Source organism: Panthera uncia, chromosome D4 (assembly GCF_023721935.1).
Source record: "Panthera uncia isolate 11264 chromosome D4, Puncia_PCG_1.0, whole genome shotgun sequence".
Lineage (NCBI taxonomy): Eukaryota > Metazoa > Chordata > Mammalia > Carnivora > Felidae > Panthera > Panthera uncia.
In genome coordinates this window covers 26,137,471-26,153,882 of record NC_064807.1, presented here as the reverse complement: position 1 = coordinate 26,153,882, position 16,412 = coordinate 26,137,471, and the positions used below count along the sequence as shown (strand labels likewise).

The following is a 16,412-nucleotide window of genomic DNA, read 5'->3' as shown; positions in this document are numbered from 1 at the left end:
CATGGGGTTCCGTCTCTTGAAGCATGAGATCGTGACCTGAGCTGAAATCCAAGAGTTGGATACTTAACCAGCTGAGCCACCCAGATACCCCATCTTTATTCTTTTTGTATATATTGTATGCATGCAGTCCTCCATTTTCTTAATAATCCCCAAAAAGGGTTGGGGTTTTTTTTTCCATTGCTTTTCTTGAATATTTTTAGGCATTTATTGGAAATAATTAAACATTCAAAGCATGAATTATTATGTATGTATGTTTTAAATCATACATAAAATAGTATTTTAAATTAGAAATAGTGCTTTACCTCCATTTATTTCATGAACAAATTTATTCAGATCTGAAATAAATCTTTGACATCAGCATTTTTTCCCATCTTTCCTACCACTTTCTGGGTCATCTAATAAATAATATTTCAGAACCCAACATATATATATACAGCTACCTAGTGCATTTAAGATGCACACATTTAAGATCATATGGGAGTCCTTCATGAAGCTTTTACTAAAAATTGAGGTCTGAGTAGCATAGGGCAGGGGTGTGTGTGTGTGTGTGTGTGTGTGTGTGTGTGTGTGTCTTAATTTATCTTGTGTTTTATGATCTCCAGGATGACTGATGTGATCCTTAAAATGCTTGTTAGTTAGCAGGAACATCCAGTGCTAAAATGTTTTAGGTCTATTTGTGACCTCTCTATGCCTCCCAAACTAGCACCCTTAGATAATATTCAATTAATAGGTCTTCTCCAAACAATATTTTGTTGTTTAAAGTGAAGCAACTCCTCATAATAGGAAGGAGTCTATACAGAATCAAACATAAAGTAACACCTTCTTTTCTGATGGACACTTCCGAGATAACACTTGACTTATATTTAGGAATATATATATATTACTTAGCTGTATTACACATTTGAAACTCACTAGAAAGGAAGTCATTTAACACAGTTGACTCTTGAACAACTTGAGTTTGACTGCGTGGGTCCACTTAAATGTGAGTTTTTTTCAATAAATACAGTACAGTACTGTAGATATATTTTCCCTTATGATTTTCTTAATGTTTTCTTTTTTTTTAAATTTATTTATTTATTTTGAGACAGAGCGAGTGAGCGAGCAAGGGAGGGGCAGGGAGAGAGGGGGAAAGAGAATCCCAAATAGGCTCCACACCTGTCAGCACAGAGCCCGACATAGGGCTCGAATTCACAAACCATGAGATCATGACCCGAGCCGAAACCAAGAGTTGGATGCTTAACCCACTGAGCCACCCAAGTGCCCCGACATATTCTTTGTTTTAGCTTACTTTATTATAAGGATGTAGTATATAATACGTATATAAAATATATGTTAATCAACTATGTTATAGGGAAGGCTGTGGTCAAGTGTAGGCTATTAGTAGTAAGTGTTGCGGGACTCTAAATATGTGTGGAATTCTGACCATGTAGGGGGTTGGTGCTCCTATCCCACACATTGTTCAAGGGTCAACTGTACTTTTATTAATGATAAAGTATGTAATACTTCTCTGTCTTTTATGCACACGTTAATGTATGAATAGTGGCATTTCCTATTTCATTATCTTTTTTGTTCTCATTAATTTGTTTTTATGTAGATCCCTTTGATTTGAATCACAATCTTGGAGCTGGATTATCGAGGAAAAGTAAGTTGCTTTGTTTATAAATGTTAATGTGGTCCCTTTTCCTTTTAATCCATCTAACTGAGCACTTTTAACTCTTTTCTTCTCAGTGACAAATTTTATAATGAAAGCATTTATTAATGGTAGAAGAGTGTTTGGTATTCCAGTCAAAGGATTTCCGAAGGACTACCCGTCAAAAATGGTAAGTGTCCATTGGAAATACCAAAAAACAATTCTAAAAGCCTTTATTAGGGCACCTGGGTGGCTCAGTTGGTTAAGCATCTGACTTCAGCTCAGGTCACGATCTCATGGTTCGTGAGTTCGAGCCCCACATCAGGCTCTGTGCTGATAGGTCAGAGCCTGGAGCCTGCTTCAGATTCTTTGTCTCCCTCTCTCTCTGCCTCTTCCCCACGCATGCTCTGTCTCTCTCCTAGAAGTGAATAAACATTAAAAAAAATTTTTTTTAAGTTTATTTGAAAAATAAATAAAAAGGAAAAGCCTTTATTAAGCACCTAATTTGTACACATGACTCCAGTAATAAATACTCTTGAAAGTCTGGCGAAGCTAGCCAGGATAAACAGTTGCAATACAAAGTAATCCCTAAAACCTTTTTCTAAACATTCCCAGTTCTGAGGCCATTTATCGGGAGAACAGGGAGAAACAGCCACACGTGGAATTTGGGTGGGAAAATAGGCCTTTTGGAGCTGCTGCTTTTCCTTGGAAACGCACATAGATGGCACTGCTGTTCCAGCAGCATTCAGCTCCATGCCAGCCTGTGCCAAGCCCAGCTCGCACACAGCTAAGGGTCTTCCACCTGCTCATATGAAGTCTAGATCCTTCAGTCTACTTGAGAGTAATGCATCTCTTAGTGGGACCAGGAGAGAGAGTGTCACTTGTGCTGGCAAGCTCGCTGGTGTCCTATCACCTGATACTCAAGATTTTTATGGGACCAGACTCATTAAAAACAAAGCCAATTGCACAAAAATTCCCTTCAGTGAGCAAAAACTAGAGGGTTTTCTGTTAAAAATAAAATTATTTTTTTCCTTCACTAATTTTCTTTATAAAGACTTTTTAAACGAGCCTGAAGCATATGAGTGTATTAGGAGTATGGGGGTATCCTCAGCATTGGATCGTGTCTGTGCGTCTCGTTTTGGCTAGATATGCCATGGCTGCCCTCTACGCCAAGGCTTCTGAAACTTGATCCAGCAGATCTTCTTGGGGGTTTTGTCCTTGGGGATTCTAATCCAGGAGATCTGGGGTAGGGCCCAAGACTTGGATTTCTTACAGGCTCTCAGGTGATGCCTGTGCTCCCTTCTGGTCCTCACCTTAATTTCAGTGGCAAGGAGGCTTCACTGCAGCCATTGTCTTTCCTTCCTTCTGATATGTTTCTCCAAAGCCACAACAAAACAAAGCAACAACACATGGCTCCTTTCTTTTGCTCTATGTAGTCTGTGTAATGCAAATCATAATCCTCAATTTATTGGGTTCTAGCCTCTTCATTTTATGAGAAAGCGAAGCCTTCGTAGCTGGCTGCGGCTTCCCCCGCGTCCTGGGGAAGCTGACTCACGGGCATGTGTGATGCTCTCATGTAGAAATGTCCTAGAAAAACAGGCTCCCTTTATGGTTAGGGTGAAACTGTGGGCCGCAGGATGAAAAGGAATAAACCAACATGAAATTTAGGTAAAACTGTCCCTAAGCAGTATAGTAATCGTTATTCAAAAGAAGTTTTCCGATCGATACCTGGTTAGTTGTTGTGTTTTGACCTCACATTAATCGTTCATAGTTTTCTATATGTATGTTCCGCTAGGAATACTTTTTTGATCCAGAAGTGCTAACTGAAGGAGAGCTGGCACCAAATGATAGATGTTGCCGAATTTGTGGGAAAATTGGACACTTCATGAAGGATTGTCCTATGAGGAGAAAGTAAGTCCGTGTTCAAAAGGGGTGGTTCTGTTTTACTTTCTTATTGTACCAATTTTTAAATGAGGTTCTGTTGTAACAGAAAATAAACTTGTGTTAAATCCAGCAGTTCTCAGATAAATGATTTTTTGCAATGAATATGAAGTGATTTAAAACACGCCTTTAAGCACGGATGACCAGAAGTCCCTCGAGTTTCCAGATAACAGTCTTCCAGGCCTGGTCCCCTTTCCTCATTTTGGTCACTGCCCCAGTTGTTACTCAGCCATTCGGTCACCGGCCTCTCCAACAGGGGTGAAAGAAGAGAGGAGAAAAGTGAAATGAGTTCTTTCAAGACATCAGTGACACTTCCATGGTACAGGAACTGGGCTGTACCAGGCTCATCTACAGTTTATTGCCAGATAGGACCCTTCACTTGTATGCAGTTTAACCCTTAATAATTGCTGTGGCGAAGCCGCTCAGTTTGGTCACCATGCTTCTGGTGATGTTTGCAGGAGGGTCGGGGAGGGGGGAGGTTTGGGTTGCTTGCTTGGGACGAACTGTTGTTTTGGGTGGTGTGGTCTTAGCTGGACAACAATACTCATTTAAAAAACATGCTACTTAAAATAAGGCACCATCTAGAATTTGAGGCTCTTATTTAGTACTTTGGTTTTTTATTGAGATAATAGTCACTGATCACTGATACGACAAGAAAGAAATGTTTTTAACGTTTTAAGAACATAAATCTCCTAACCCCTGTTTCCTTGTGAACTGGAACTTCCATGGCTTAAATTTCTAGTGCCTAGTAAAGAATGGGCCACAGAATTTCGAGAAATCACCCCAAGGATCATTCGAGTTTCATCACATCCGTATCATAGTAGGATACTAAACCAGGGAGTTCCACTAACTGCAAACCCTGGTTTTATGGCACTAGAGTAACTGTGAAAATCAAAAAGAAAACCTACACCATCACCCTGAGGTTGCTTCCTGATAGAGCAGACGGACTTACATTTGTTAAATTCTTGTTTTTCCCTCTGACACTTTCTGTTTCTGGTCATCTCCCAAACCTGGAGTGCTCTTAATATTTGGTCAGGTTTCTGTCTAGATTTTTCCTACTGGTGTTATATCATCTTCTAGAGTGAGGCGGCGGCGTGATCAGGAAGATACCCCGAACCAAAGATACCCTGAGAACAAAGAGAAGAGGAGCAAAGAGGACAAAGACATTCAGAACAAGCACACAGAGAGGGACGTGTTGACAAAAGAAGAGAAGCCCGTGCAGTGCACGCCTCAGAAAGCCAAGCCAGTGAGGACAGCTGTCGACCTGGGCAGAGAGAAAATCCTCAGGCCACCAGTGGAAAAATGGAAGAGGCAGGATGACAAAGACTTACGAGAAAAACGTTGTTTTATTTGTGGAAGAGAAGGGCACATTAAAAAGGAATGCCCGCAATTTAAAGGCTCTCCAGGTATGGATACTGGTCATACCTCGATGTTTGCCCTCACATCTCAAGGGAAATCTCTCTTTTAAAGTCCTTTACTATTTTAGATATATTTATTTCTTTAACACACCTACTTACTGAGGAAGATTTCGTTTTGAAGAAAGTGAACCCTCCCTCTCCTTTAACCCTGACCCTCTAGATGTCTTAAACTTATTCCCGGTTTCATTTAGAGGCTTATAAAAGTCATTTGGTTGACTTTTCTAAGATGATCAGTGAATGGAAAACCCAATCATCCCCAGTGCCTAGAAACCCTAGCCTGAGTGACCAGAAAACATGCCGCCGCTTGAGCTTCACTTCTCAGTAGGTGCACTTTGGAAGTGGAAGCACTGATTGGCCGTGGGGGAGGCACAGCAGAATTCTGTCAGGACCCCAAGCTGTGGATAGTGAGCCACTTGTACTTCTCTTTACCTGTGTACATGCACATGCCTAGAAAAGGCACTGAAAGGAACTCTGTTACACGGCGACTGGTGGTTCTAACCGCAGAAGAGAGGAGGACGTGACTGTTTTAATACTTTCCTGCAGCGAGCAGAGTTATTCTTACGATGAGGAAAGATAGATGACCAGTCCATACTTGAAAATCACCCATACTTCTTGTCCCTTTGAGTTGTTGGATCTGCATTGACCCTTTCTATTAAATGGGTAAAGTGTCCACTCTGGGCATCTTTTTAACAGACTGTTAGCAGTGGGGGTACCTTCTGTGTACGTATAAAAAGTTAGGATTTACAGAGCGGTTTACACACCCTCACTTTGTTTCTCCGAACAAACCTGAGAGAGTGGATGGTATCTGATTGGCATAGAAGAGAAACCCAGGGAAGTCATTAAAGTAGTAACCTTTCATGTTTGTCCTCAATTACATACGTGTATGGACAGTGGAAAAGAGTCAGCACTGCTGACAATTCCCTTAAAGTACTCTACGGTCATTGTCCCTGGAACACTCGTACCTCTCTTCCGTTTTATTATATCATAGCAGCAATATAGTGTCTCTTTTTTTAAAGACAAGATTTTTAGAGCACTTATTTTTTTTTAAAGGAGCTTTATATGGAAAGTATATTTTTAAATTATTTAATTATTGGTTTTAAAATAGGACTTCAGTGTTTATGGAAGTTACAGCTTGCCCTGCTTCTAAGGAACTCAGACAAATTTAAATTCAAACTCATGCCCTGACGTGCTACATAGACCAGATCTTTTATAAGAGTAAATCTATTTAAGAGAAATCAAAATAATAGCCATAGCTAACGTTCACTCAGTCAGGCACTATTTTAAGTACTTTATGCGGGCAGTCTCTTCTGATTTTCTCCCCAGCCCCATGAGACGAGGTATCAATAACCCCAGTTTACAGATGAGGAAACTGGAAACAGCATAGATAAGACGTAATGAAGTTCGACCAGTTATTTTTGTAGACCCTTCTGAAGAACAGGCGGTGTGTGTTTACTAGTAGCACGAAGCACATTATCATCATGCTCCTCTTGGGTACAACTCAGAGGTGAAGGGATGCCCCTGCATCCCCCCAGCTTTGATGGGTTTCTTCCTCCCAGTTGGTAGCAAGTTCTACGTTGTCTACCAGTGAAGTTCTCCAGGTAGAGCGGTGCTTCTGGAAGGCTGCAGGGGCAGTAGCAGCAAGTCAAGGAGAGCCAGGGGGATCCCGGGGCAGGGATGGGTAGATAGGAAGGGGGGAGTGGGAGTAGAGAACGGGGCGTTTCCTCCAGCAGCAACTCAGAGTAAATCAGTTGCTTCTTCCTGTCCGAAAATTATGCTGCCCCCTCTCGTTTCTTCAAATACGTTATTTTGTCCACACAGTATACTCAGTGGGAACTTCTGTCACATCCACAGAAAAATGTTCTGTGAAAGTTTGAAAACAGGGCTACTGCTTTCATTTTACAGGAGAACAAAAAGTGCTAATTTTTTCCTCAGGTATGTCTAAATCAGATTGTGTGTTTGGATCCCCTTCTCCACCTAGTCCCTTGAGACCAACTGGCACATTTGCTCAGGTAAACCTAGCTCAGACCTGAGCAGGAAGCCCTTGGCTCATCTGTCTGTCAGCACGCACTTCCCGAGTGCTAGCCCTCGGCGAGGTGCTGGGCGCCCCAGGCCCTGGCCTCTTCCTTCTGGCTAACGCTCCTGGCTCCTCCCTCAGCACCCCCGCGCCGCGTGTGGTGAGGCTTGCTGTGTGCCTATGGCAGGGGCGCTTCCAGGGCTCCTGAGTCTCTGTCTTGCTTTTCAATTAACTTGCAGAGTTCTGCCTTCCACACGCCTAATTTCAGCCCTCTCTGGATATGGTTACGGTTTTAAGGCTGTTTCAGATGCTCTTCCTTTCGATTTTGTAAACCAGTCTATTTCATTTTTTAGGCAGTGGTTTTACATGAAGACAAAAAGAAACAAAAAACAACCATATTTTTGAGTCCCCAGTCAGGTATGTGGGTTTAAAAAAAAAAAAACAACAACAAATGTGTGTGATTTTATTTATTGCATAGTTTACCACATGCCTTTTGAGATGCTTCCTTTGAGTATGTGGTTTTAACAGGGACTGGACGTCAGAATCACTTGGGGAACTTTTACAAATACAGCTGCCCTCCCCCCACCCTTCAGTGGTTAGGCTTGAGCCTGTCCTCTAAGGTGGTTCCTATATCATCCCTAAGTAAGAACCATAGCCTTTAATTATTTGTTCTTCTTCCACGCTTTTTGTTTCTGATTTGAAATTGCCACTGTCTTGTCAGCAGTATGTTCTCCTCATGAGACTATCTACCATACACAAAAGTAAGGAAAGAGAGAAATTGTTGGCCTGAACTCCTCAGAGTCTCTCTCTGTCTCTCTCTGTCTCTCTCTCTCTCTCTCCCCCCACCCCCCTCCTTCTCTCGGCTGCATCATTTATTCATTCCTTCAACAAATAGTGATTAAGCCACCACCCCCCTACCGCCCAGCCTCTAAGCACAGAATATGGGCCTCAACACTGACAATACAGCAGTGGACCAGCCCCTTCTCTCATTTACTCCACATCCTTGTCAGAAGAGAGGCGTAAATATTCCCTATGGCAACAGGTGCTAAGAAACACAAAGCAGGGAAGGGGAAGGGAATGCTGGATAGGACTGTGGCGTCTCTGATGAAGTAACATTTACACAAAGAAATAAAAAGAGGGGCAAGTTAGGGGAAGTTGGAGTTAGACTGTTACCACAGAACAAAAACCACATTGCCCCCCCCCGTGTCACTGAGTGACGTGAGCAGGGAGGGGTGGTAGGCGAGGTCAGGGTAGATGGATCTGGATCATGAGGTGCCTTGAGCGCTGGCAGGGATGGCTTTCTTTCCATGAGATGGACAGCTTTTGGAGGCTTTGGAGCACAGGCGGGATTGTGGGAATTCTGATGGCAAAGGTTCCCGTTGTAAAAGTCTGCTGGGCAGAGGTGAGGGTGGCAACAGAGCCACGAGGAGGCTCCTGCTGGAGCTTAGGGGAGAGCCGACATTGGCTCACACTCAGGTGGAAGCAGCAGGGGACTCGAGGACTGGTCACGCTCTGGATATTCTGAAGGTGGTGCCAACATGGTCTGTTGCTGGGTTGGATGATTGCATAGGACAGAATGCACCCGAGATGACACTACGATTTTTGGCCTGAGCAACTAGAAGACCAGAAGTGGGACTTCCTGTGCAGAGAAAGAGGAAGAACAGATTTGGGGACAAAGAGTCCAGCCTTAGCCATGTAAATTTGGCCGCTGGTGTTTGAGTAGAGATGCCAGGTAGCCAATGAGATGTATGAGCTGGGCGTTCAGAGCAGAGGCCTAGGCTGAAGATAGAGACTTGAGTATTGTCAGGGCAGAGATAGTATTTGAAGGCCTGGGTAGGAGTGGGATCACCTCCGAGGTAAACACAGAACAAAAAGAGAAAAGCATTTAGAGGCTCAAAATAAACAAAGGAGACTGACAGAAGACGGTCAGTGAGGGAACAAGTGAGCCTGCTTCTGGAGTCCAGTGGAAAAGGGGCCTCAGAGAAGGGCTTGGCCATGTGTGGGTGCTGCTGCTGGGAAGTCTGGGGCAGTGTAGACTGATCAGTAAGCATTGCATGTGGCAGTGCAGAAGTCACGAGTGAGTCGGAAAAGAGCCCTGCCTCTGGAGTGGAGAGGACAAAAACCTGATTGCAGGGATTTCTGGTGAGAAGTGCTGGAACCAGTCTGGGCAACCAGACCTCCCAGCATCCTTTCCGGCCTGCCAGGCCTGTGGACAGATGCTCAAAGGACGGCAAGATCAGGAGGCTCTGAAGGCCTTTCTGGTGTTCAAGTATGCTTTTGATCCTGAAAGGGAAGGGGAGAAATTGAGGGGTGGTGGGAGGAAAAACAAAGTAACTTTAATATACTGAGACACTTTTTTAGCTTTTTTTAGTAAGAAGGGATGAAACTTTAAACTTGATACAAATATTCTGAGTTCTGGCCTGAAGACCCTCTTAGTAACTTTGCCGTGTGTGTGTGTGTGTGTGTGTGTGTGTGTGTGTGTGTGTGTTTCAATAAAGTAGATTTAAAGAAGGGAAATTGTATAGGCAAATAGAGCATGTGTAGTCTTTTTAACTTGATTATATAGTTTCTGAAATTTTAAAACTTCATTGATATAACGACATTTTTGTATGCAGTGTAAAGCAACTCAATATTTTATGCTCGGTCCATAAATGTTGTATGTGTAATGTGCACGCACTGTTTTTAGATTGGAGAGTGGCTGTGTTAGTTAGAATGTGAAGAGACCAAGCTGTCTCTACCGTCACTGAGAAATAGCGCTCCCGATTCCGGGGCAGCCTTCTGAGCCCCCGCGGTAGAGAGAGTGCCTCCCTGCGCCCACCCACCCAGCCTGAAATAAGCTGGGGCGCAGTGACCCCACCCTGGGAAAGCAAAGAGAGTTCCAGACAAGGAGTGTTTGGTTGTCTCTACTTGGAATGTTGTTAACAAGAGAAAAATAAATGGAATAATGAAATTATTTAGCTACTTCCATTTCTGTCAGGATGGAGATGAAGTATCTCAAGTATATACAATAATAGGATTAGGCATTTCTTTTTATGCCATGTGAATTTTAGGGTTTGTGTTTTTTGTTTTTTGTTTGTTTGGTTTTTTTGGTCTGTTTTGTGTAATGATTGTAGAAAACATGTGAAGTGACCTCAAATCTCTTTACGATCACAGTTTAAGAGGAATGGGCGTTAGGTTGGTACAGAGGTCAGGTGATTCAAAGAGAAAGAACCAGAAATCTTGAGAGAATTACTCCCCTTACCTAAAAAAGGAATGGTGTGCGAAAAGGTAAAGGACTCAGGAGGCTCTATGAGAAAACGCAGGAGCAGCTGTTTCCAGGGAAGATGTAATTGTTCTCAGTGGAATGCATGGATGTAAAAACAAGAAGAGTTCTAGTGGGAAACCTCCAAAATCAAACAGAAGTGAAATGGGAACGGGGCCCTGTCATGAGCCAATTTGATGGACAGTGAGAGCAACCACGAAGGACAGAGGAGGAGGGTGACAAGCAGCCTCTGAAAGCCAGATGTGGGAAACAGACCCACTGCCGTTTGTGGGATCACTTCCCATAGATCCTGCGAGAGTTTAAGGGTCACAGAGTTACCATATGTAAACAAGCCAAAAGAATGTTGTTTTTACGAGATTCAGCCTTGAACAGATACTTCCAGAACATTACACATAGGAAAAATACCGATCCTTGCTTCATCAAGATGCTCCTTTTGCTAAGGTCAGGGTGTTGAAGAACATCACCTCTACAGGCAGATTGCAAGGTGTGATTTCTAGCTCTGTGATCTTGAAAAACCTGCTTAGCCTCTACTTGCCTCAGTTTCCTCATCTGTTACAAGGGGATAATCATCCCTGACTTGTAGGGATGTTGAGAAATCCATGTGAAAGCACTTAGGACAGCACCTGTGTGTAGCAAGCAGCGCAGAAGTTTGTAGGGATGGTGATTGCATCAATGCTCCTACACTGCATCCGTCAGCATAGCTCCTGCTGAAGGTTTTTACACATCTTGAATGTAGAAGTTTATTCTGATTTTATAAATTGTTTGTAAGTGGGGGAAGAATACAGATGTTGGACATCCGGACATATACCTGGAAATGGCATTACCAGTTCACAATAAGGATTACTGTAATTATCTTCTGCATAAGACTTGCATATTTATAAACATTTTGAGCAACTGTAAAACTTAAAACTTGCATTTGCTACAGAAGAAAAATTATTACAATAAATATGTCTACTTCATACCAGAAAAAAAAAGAAAACATTAATGGGTGGTTAAAATCGATCTTAATTGAACTCTTCAAGTAAGTATATGATAGCTATTAAGACTTGTCAAATTTACCCACAGTATATTTACCCAAATTATCTATATTATAAATCTGAAATATATCTCGACTGTAAGTAGTATTAAATTTCCCCAGAGCTGCTCTTTTCCACAGTGCTGAATGTGTGGTGCACGGGTAGCCCCCCAGCGAGCTGCTGGTAGGACAGCCCCTGTTCTCTCCTATTAGCCTTATTGGCCGTAGGCAAGAGCCCGGCTTTTCTGGGCTCCAGACGTCTCATCTACCAGTGCTGATGGCACCATTTAGCCCATCAGACCCTGAGATTCAAACACCCAGCCCATAATAAGCACTTGGCCAAGTTCTCTTTCCTGACTTTCCATTCCTTTCTACTAGGCTGTATAGAATTCTTAACTCCCAAATGGGAAGAGCGGTGGATAGACAGTTCGGTGAATTCCCGTGTTCTTCACTGTGACTCCCCCCCGCCTCACACACACAGCTGCCACAATGCCTTAGATGTCCCGTGAGTCTTATTGATAAGAGGTGTACACATTTTGAAAGAACAAGGAAAACTAAGTGGGAGAATGGTCAAGAATATGAGCTTTCAGGTCAGACATATTTGAGTTTGAAGTACAGCCCAACCATTTGCTGGCTTACTGAACCTCTGTGCCTCCGTTTCCTTATTCATAAATTGGGGTTAACACCTCACAGGGCAATTGTAAGGATTGATTTCATCTACAGAAAGCCCTTCACACAGCATCTGGCACATATTATCCCTCAAGTTATCACTGCCTTGCTACTGTTGTAAACAAAACCTGCCCCACTGTTACTTACCTCTTCTAACTTAGAGGACAAATGTATAATGGAAGTTTTTAACAAAAAAAAACAGGAGTACGTGGAGGTTGTAGAACCATAGCCATCAACTGATTTTTATGCTTAAGTGAATTACTCTGGTTTACATGTAACAATTTATTCAGTATGAGAATCTCAAAAAACTAACATTTTTCTATTCCTTAATCCTCCCCTATTTTGCAAAGAAAATTACATTTCAACAAAAAGAAACTACATCTGTCTCTTCATTTATTCCATTTTAATCTCATGGTTTGAAATCTTAAAAACTGGAGATGTTGTAAGAGATTGGTGGTATCTTTTCTCCCTCATAATGATGTATATATACTAGTATAACTTTTTTCCTTGACCAGAATTTAAAAGCCTACTGAAAAAAAAAAAGGGGGGGGTCTTTATGATAAGGGCACCTGGCTGGCTCAGTCAGTAGAGCATGTGACTCTCGATCACAGAGTTGTAAATTCAAGTCCCAAGTTGGGTGTAGAGATTACTTAAAAACAAAATCTCTTAAAAAATAAAATAACAGAAGTACCTTTGTAAACAATATGGGGAGACCTTATTATTGAGTACAGATCATTCTTTTTGATACCCTTTTTGATATTCCAGTATGTAAATATACCATTATTTATTTAATCATTCCTTATTAATGGACTAGCTAGTTTCAAATATTTGGTATGTCAGTGTCTTCCAGGACTTTTTTTGCTTTCATATTCTTCCCCCAAAATGGAGAAAGCCCATACATCTCATATATTTTTAAGTTGATATCTAAATTTTTCATTAGAATTGCAAAGTATATAACGCCTGGGGTCTTTTAAAATAAATATTGACATTTTAAAATAAAACTTCTCAATTAGCCTTAAATGTTTCAAATGAAATTAATATGCTTTTTCATATGAGCTACTATTCATTTACAGCTGTTTAACAGGCAGAAATTTTATATCATTTTACTTTCCTCCTTGAATTCCTTTGTTTTACTTCCATCTTAAGGTGATATATTTTTATCATATATATTTCAAGCATTTTAGGAGCACCCAGGTGACTCAGTCGGTAGAGCATGCGACTCTTGATCTCAGGGTTATAAGTTCAAGCCCCATGTTGAATATAGAGATTCCTTAAAAATAAAATTTTAAGGGGCGCCTGGGTGGCTCCATCAGTTAAGCCTCTGACCTCTCAGCCTAGGTCATGATCTGCAGTTCATGAGTTCAAGACCCACATCGTGCTTCTCTGCTGTCAGCGCATAGCCTGCTTCGGATCCTCTGTCCCCCTTTGTCTCTGCCACACTCTCTCTCAAAAATAATAAATAAATGTAAAAAAATTTTTTTTATTAAAATCCTAGAAAAAAAGATTAAAATTTAAGCATTTTATTAATCAGCCTATCCTACTCATCTGTAACAAAAATATTTATACATACATTGGATCGTTATGATTTTTGTCAAAGTATGAAAATTTCTAAATTGAGTTTTGCATTAGAATATATAATTGATCAAATGTTAACAAATTTTCATTAAAAATGACCTTTTTATGGGTGAAAAAACTTTTTTTTGTTTTTTTTTTTTTTGCACAAGTCAGAGATGGGGCAGAGAGAGAGAATTTTAAGCAGGCTCCATGCTCTGTGCGGAGCCCGACACAGGGCTTGATCCCATGACTGTGAGATCATGACCTGAGCTGAAATCAAGAGTCGGATGCTCAACTAACTGAGCCACTCAGGCGCCCCCCAAAATTTTTATATTCACATACCAAATGTGATGGCCATTCAGTGAGATAGATGGGATTTCTCCATGCATTCATGTATTGTTGGATCAATACTACTTATTGCAGGAATGAAACAATGTTCCTTAACCATTTTTTTTTCCTGAATCTTTTGTTTTTCTAGTTGGCAACCGTCGAGAAACCTCAGTAGTCTTTATGATAGGATACTAAAAATAACAGATACTTTTTCAGGGAATGGAAGATGTTTTACAACAGTGCCACTCAGTTATTGTCATTTCTTTTTAACTAAATGCCCAAAAATTACATAGTAATGTATCATCAGGAAGTAATTTTTGATGATCACAGCTATCAATGTAATTTTGAAAGCTAAAAATTTGGGGTTTTTATTAGAAGCATTCACCCTGACCACAGATACCAGCATTTCATCACCCCAGATCCACATACCACATTAATATTTGGATGAGTAGGAGACATGCCACTCTTTTTTAAAGTAGGAGAAGAACTGTGAATGAAAGACAGGTGTGCCTCCTGAGAACCAGCCCAGAGCCTTGGAACACTGCCGTCAAGTCCCCTCAAGCTCCCTGCCCTCTTGTCCTGTTCCATTGGCTCAGTAATACACGTGCCCGAGTTTCAAGACCACTGTTTATATAAAACTCTATCAGGCACATTTGCCAAGTTACTTCCTCAGGATAAATTCCTAGTCAGAAGAGCGATAGGTTAAAAAGTATGCACGTTTTCACAATGATGCCAGCAATGCCAAAACGGGATTATTGACAATCCCAGGGAGTCCCTGACAGCCTGTTTCCCCTACCCTCACGTCATGGCAACAGCCCCTTTTGCCAATTGGCTTGTATCCTCCATTGAAGGCTCATATTTTTCATGTTTTCATTTGTATTTCTTCATGTTTCTGTCTCTATGTTTTTCAATTAGGGTATTCATCTTTGTTTTTTAGCTCTTTCCACATAGAAAGCCATACATGTTTTGTCACATGTTCTATCCTTCACCGCTACCATCCCAGTTTATTATTCTTTCAGCCTCATTTATGATTCGTTTTGCCACGTAGTCACTTGCTTGTTTGGTTTAGTAGTTCCATCTAGGCAACTTTTAGGTCCTTTCAAGTCATGCTTATAGTTTTGTAAATTTCTTGTTCTTGCCCCTCATTACATGAAAGTTCATCCACGTTTTATTTCTAGTGGTTTTACGTTTTTACATGCACATTTTTTATATGAAATTTCTTCAGGTTTCAGGAGATTTATTTTTATATGTAGGGGATGTAATAAGACTGTTAGTACTATTCTTAGAAAAGAGTAGTTTGTGAACATTTTGGAGAAAATGTAAAGATACAGATATAAGCCATCTATTAGAGAATGGACTTTATTTTTTTCACATTTTCTTTTCAATCTTTTTTTAATAAAAGATCATTAAGATGGTACAAGTCCCCTTTGACTACCATCCCATACCCACTCCATGCATCGTGTCCCCTCCACCCCAGAGGCATCTGTTATGCATTCAGATATTCTTCCAGTTCTTTTCTAAACTTGCATATGTAGCCTTTAACGAATGTGTCCTTGGTGATTTTTTTAATTTAAATGATGTATTATACTGTGTAAGAAGAATGTTCTACAACCTGCTTTTTCATATCTATTTAATGAAGTAATTTTGAAATTAATATATATTGCTATTTATACATTTAGTTTTATTTTCTTTCCAGTATTCCATGTATGAATACAGAATATTTTATACATTACCTAGCACATGAGCATTTAGGTTGCATTTGTTTTTTTGTTACTATAAACAGTGCTGTAGTGAACATTCTTTTCTGAGTCTCCTTGAGCATATATGAGCGATTCTATAGTTTTTATACCTAGAAGTCAAACTGTTGAGTCATTACATATGTGCATTTTCAGTTTAGTTAGATATGGTCAATTATTGGTTGAAATAATTGCCACTCCCACCAGCATCCCTGATAGGTGAAAAATACTTTGGTGGTGTTCTCATGTATATTTTCTAGACTGTGGTGATGTTTTTGTTTATTAAGCAGTTGGAGTTATTCTTCTGTGAATTGCCTGTTCATATCATTAGCCCATCTTACTTGTTTGCTGACCAGTTGGAGTTCTTCTGTGAAGTCTCTGTTCCTATCATTTGCCCATTTTCCTGTTGCATTATTGTTTCCTTATTAATTTGTAAGTGTTCTTCATTTATTCTGAATACTGCTCCTTTATTATATACATTCTATGTATCTTCCTCTAGTATATCTTGGCTTTCTACTTGGGTCTGTTGCCATTCCAGAGTTTTAAATTTTAAGATAATCAAATGATTGACTTTACATGATTAGTTTTCATGGTCATGTGGCTCAGTGATTTTAGGGTCATCTTTAAGAAATTCTTCCTCGGGCACCTGGGTGGCTCAGTCAGTTAAGCGTCCAACTTTGGCTCAGGTCATGATCTCACGGTTCATGGGTTCGAGCGCCTAGAGCCTGCTTCGGATTCTGTGTCTCCCTCTCTCTCTGCCCCTTCCTTCCCTGCTCGTGTTCTGTCTCTCAAAAATAAACATTAAAAAAATTTTTTTTTCAAGAAATTCTTCCCTTATAAGAT

General features: G+C 40.8%; 1 protein-coding gene across 3 annotated transcripts in view; it reads left to right on the top strand.

Annotated features, from left to right (window-relative positions):
* The window catches only part of TUT7 (terminal uridylyl transferase 7), a 77,698-nt gene that overhangs the window by 40,330 nt on the left and 20,956 nt on the right, over nt 1-16,412 (top strand). The window contains exons 22-26 of one of the 3 annotated variants that reach the window (XM_049653784.1): nt 1,595-1,642; nt 1,729-1,820; nt 3,426-3,541; nt 4,652-4,977; nt 6,922-7,420. In XM_049653784.1, coding sequence (XP_049509741.1) covers nt 1,595-1,642; nt 1,729-1,820; nt 3,426-3,541; nt 4,652-4,977; nt 6,922-7,019 — 680 coding nt within the window. In that variant the 3' untranslated portion in view covers nt 7,020-7,420. The remainder of the gene's footprint in view (nt 1-1,594; nt 1,643-1,728; nt 1,821-3,425; nt 3,542-4,651; nt 4,978-6,921; nt 7,421-16,412) is intronic. The other 2 variants (XM_049653856.1, XM_049653915.1) reach the window with 2 other exon arrangements.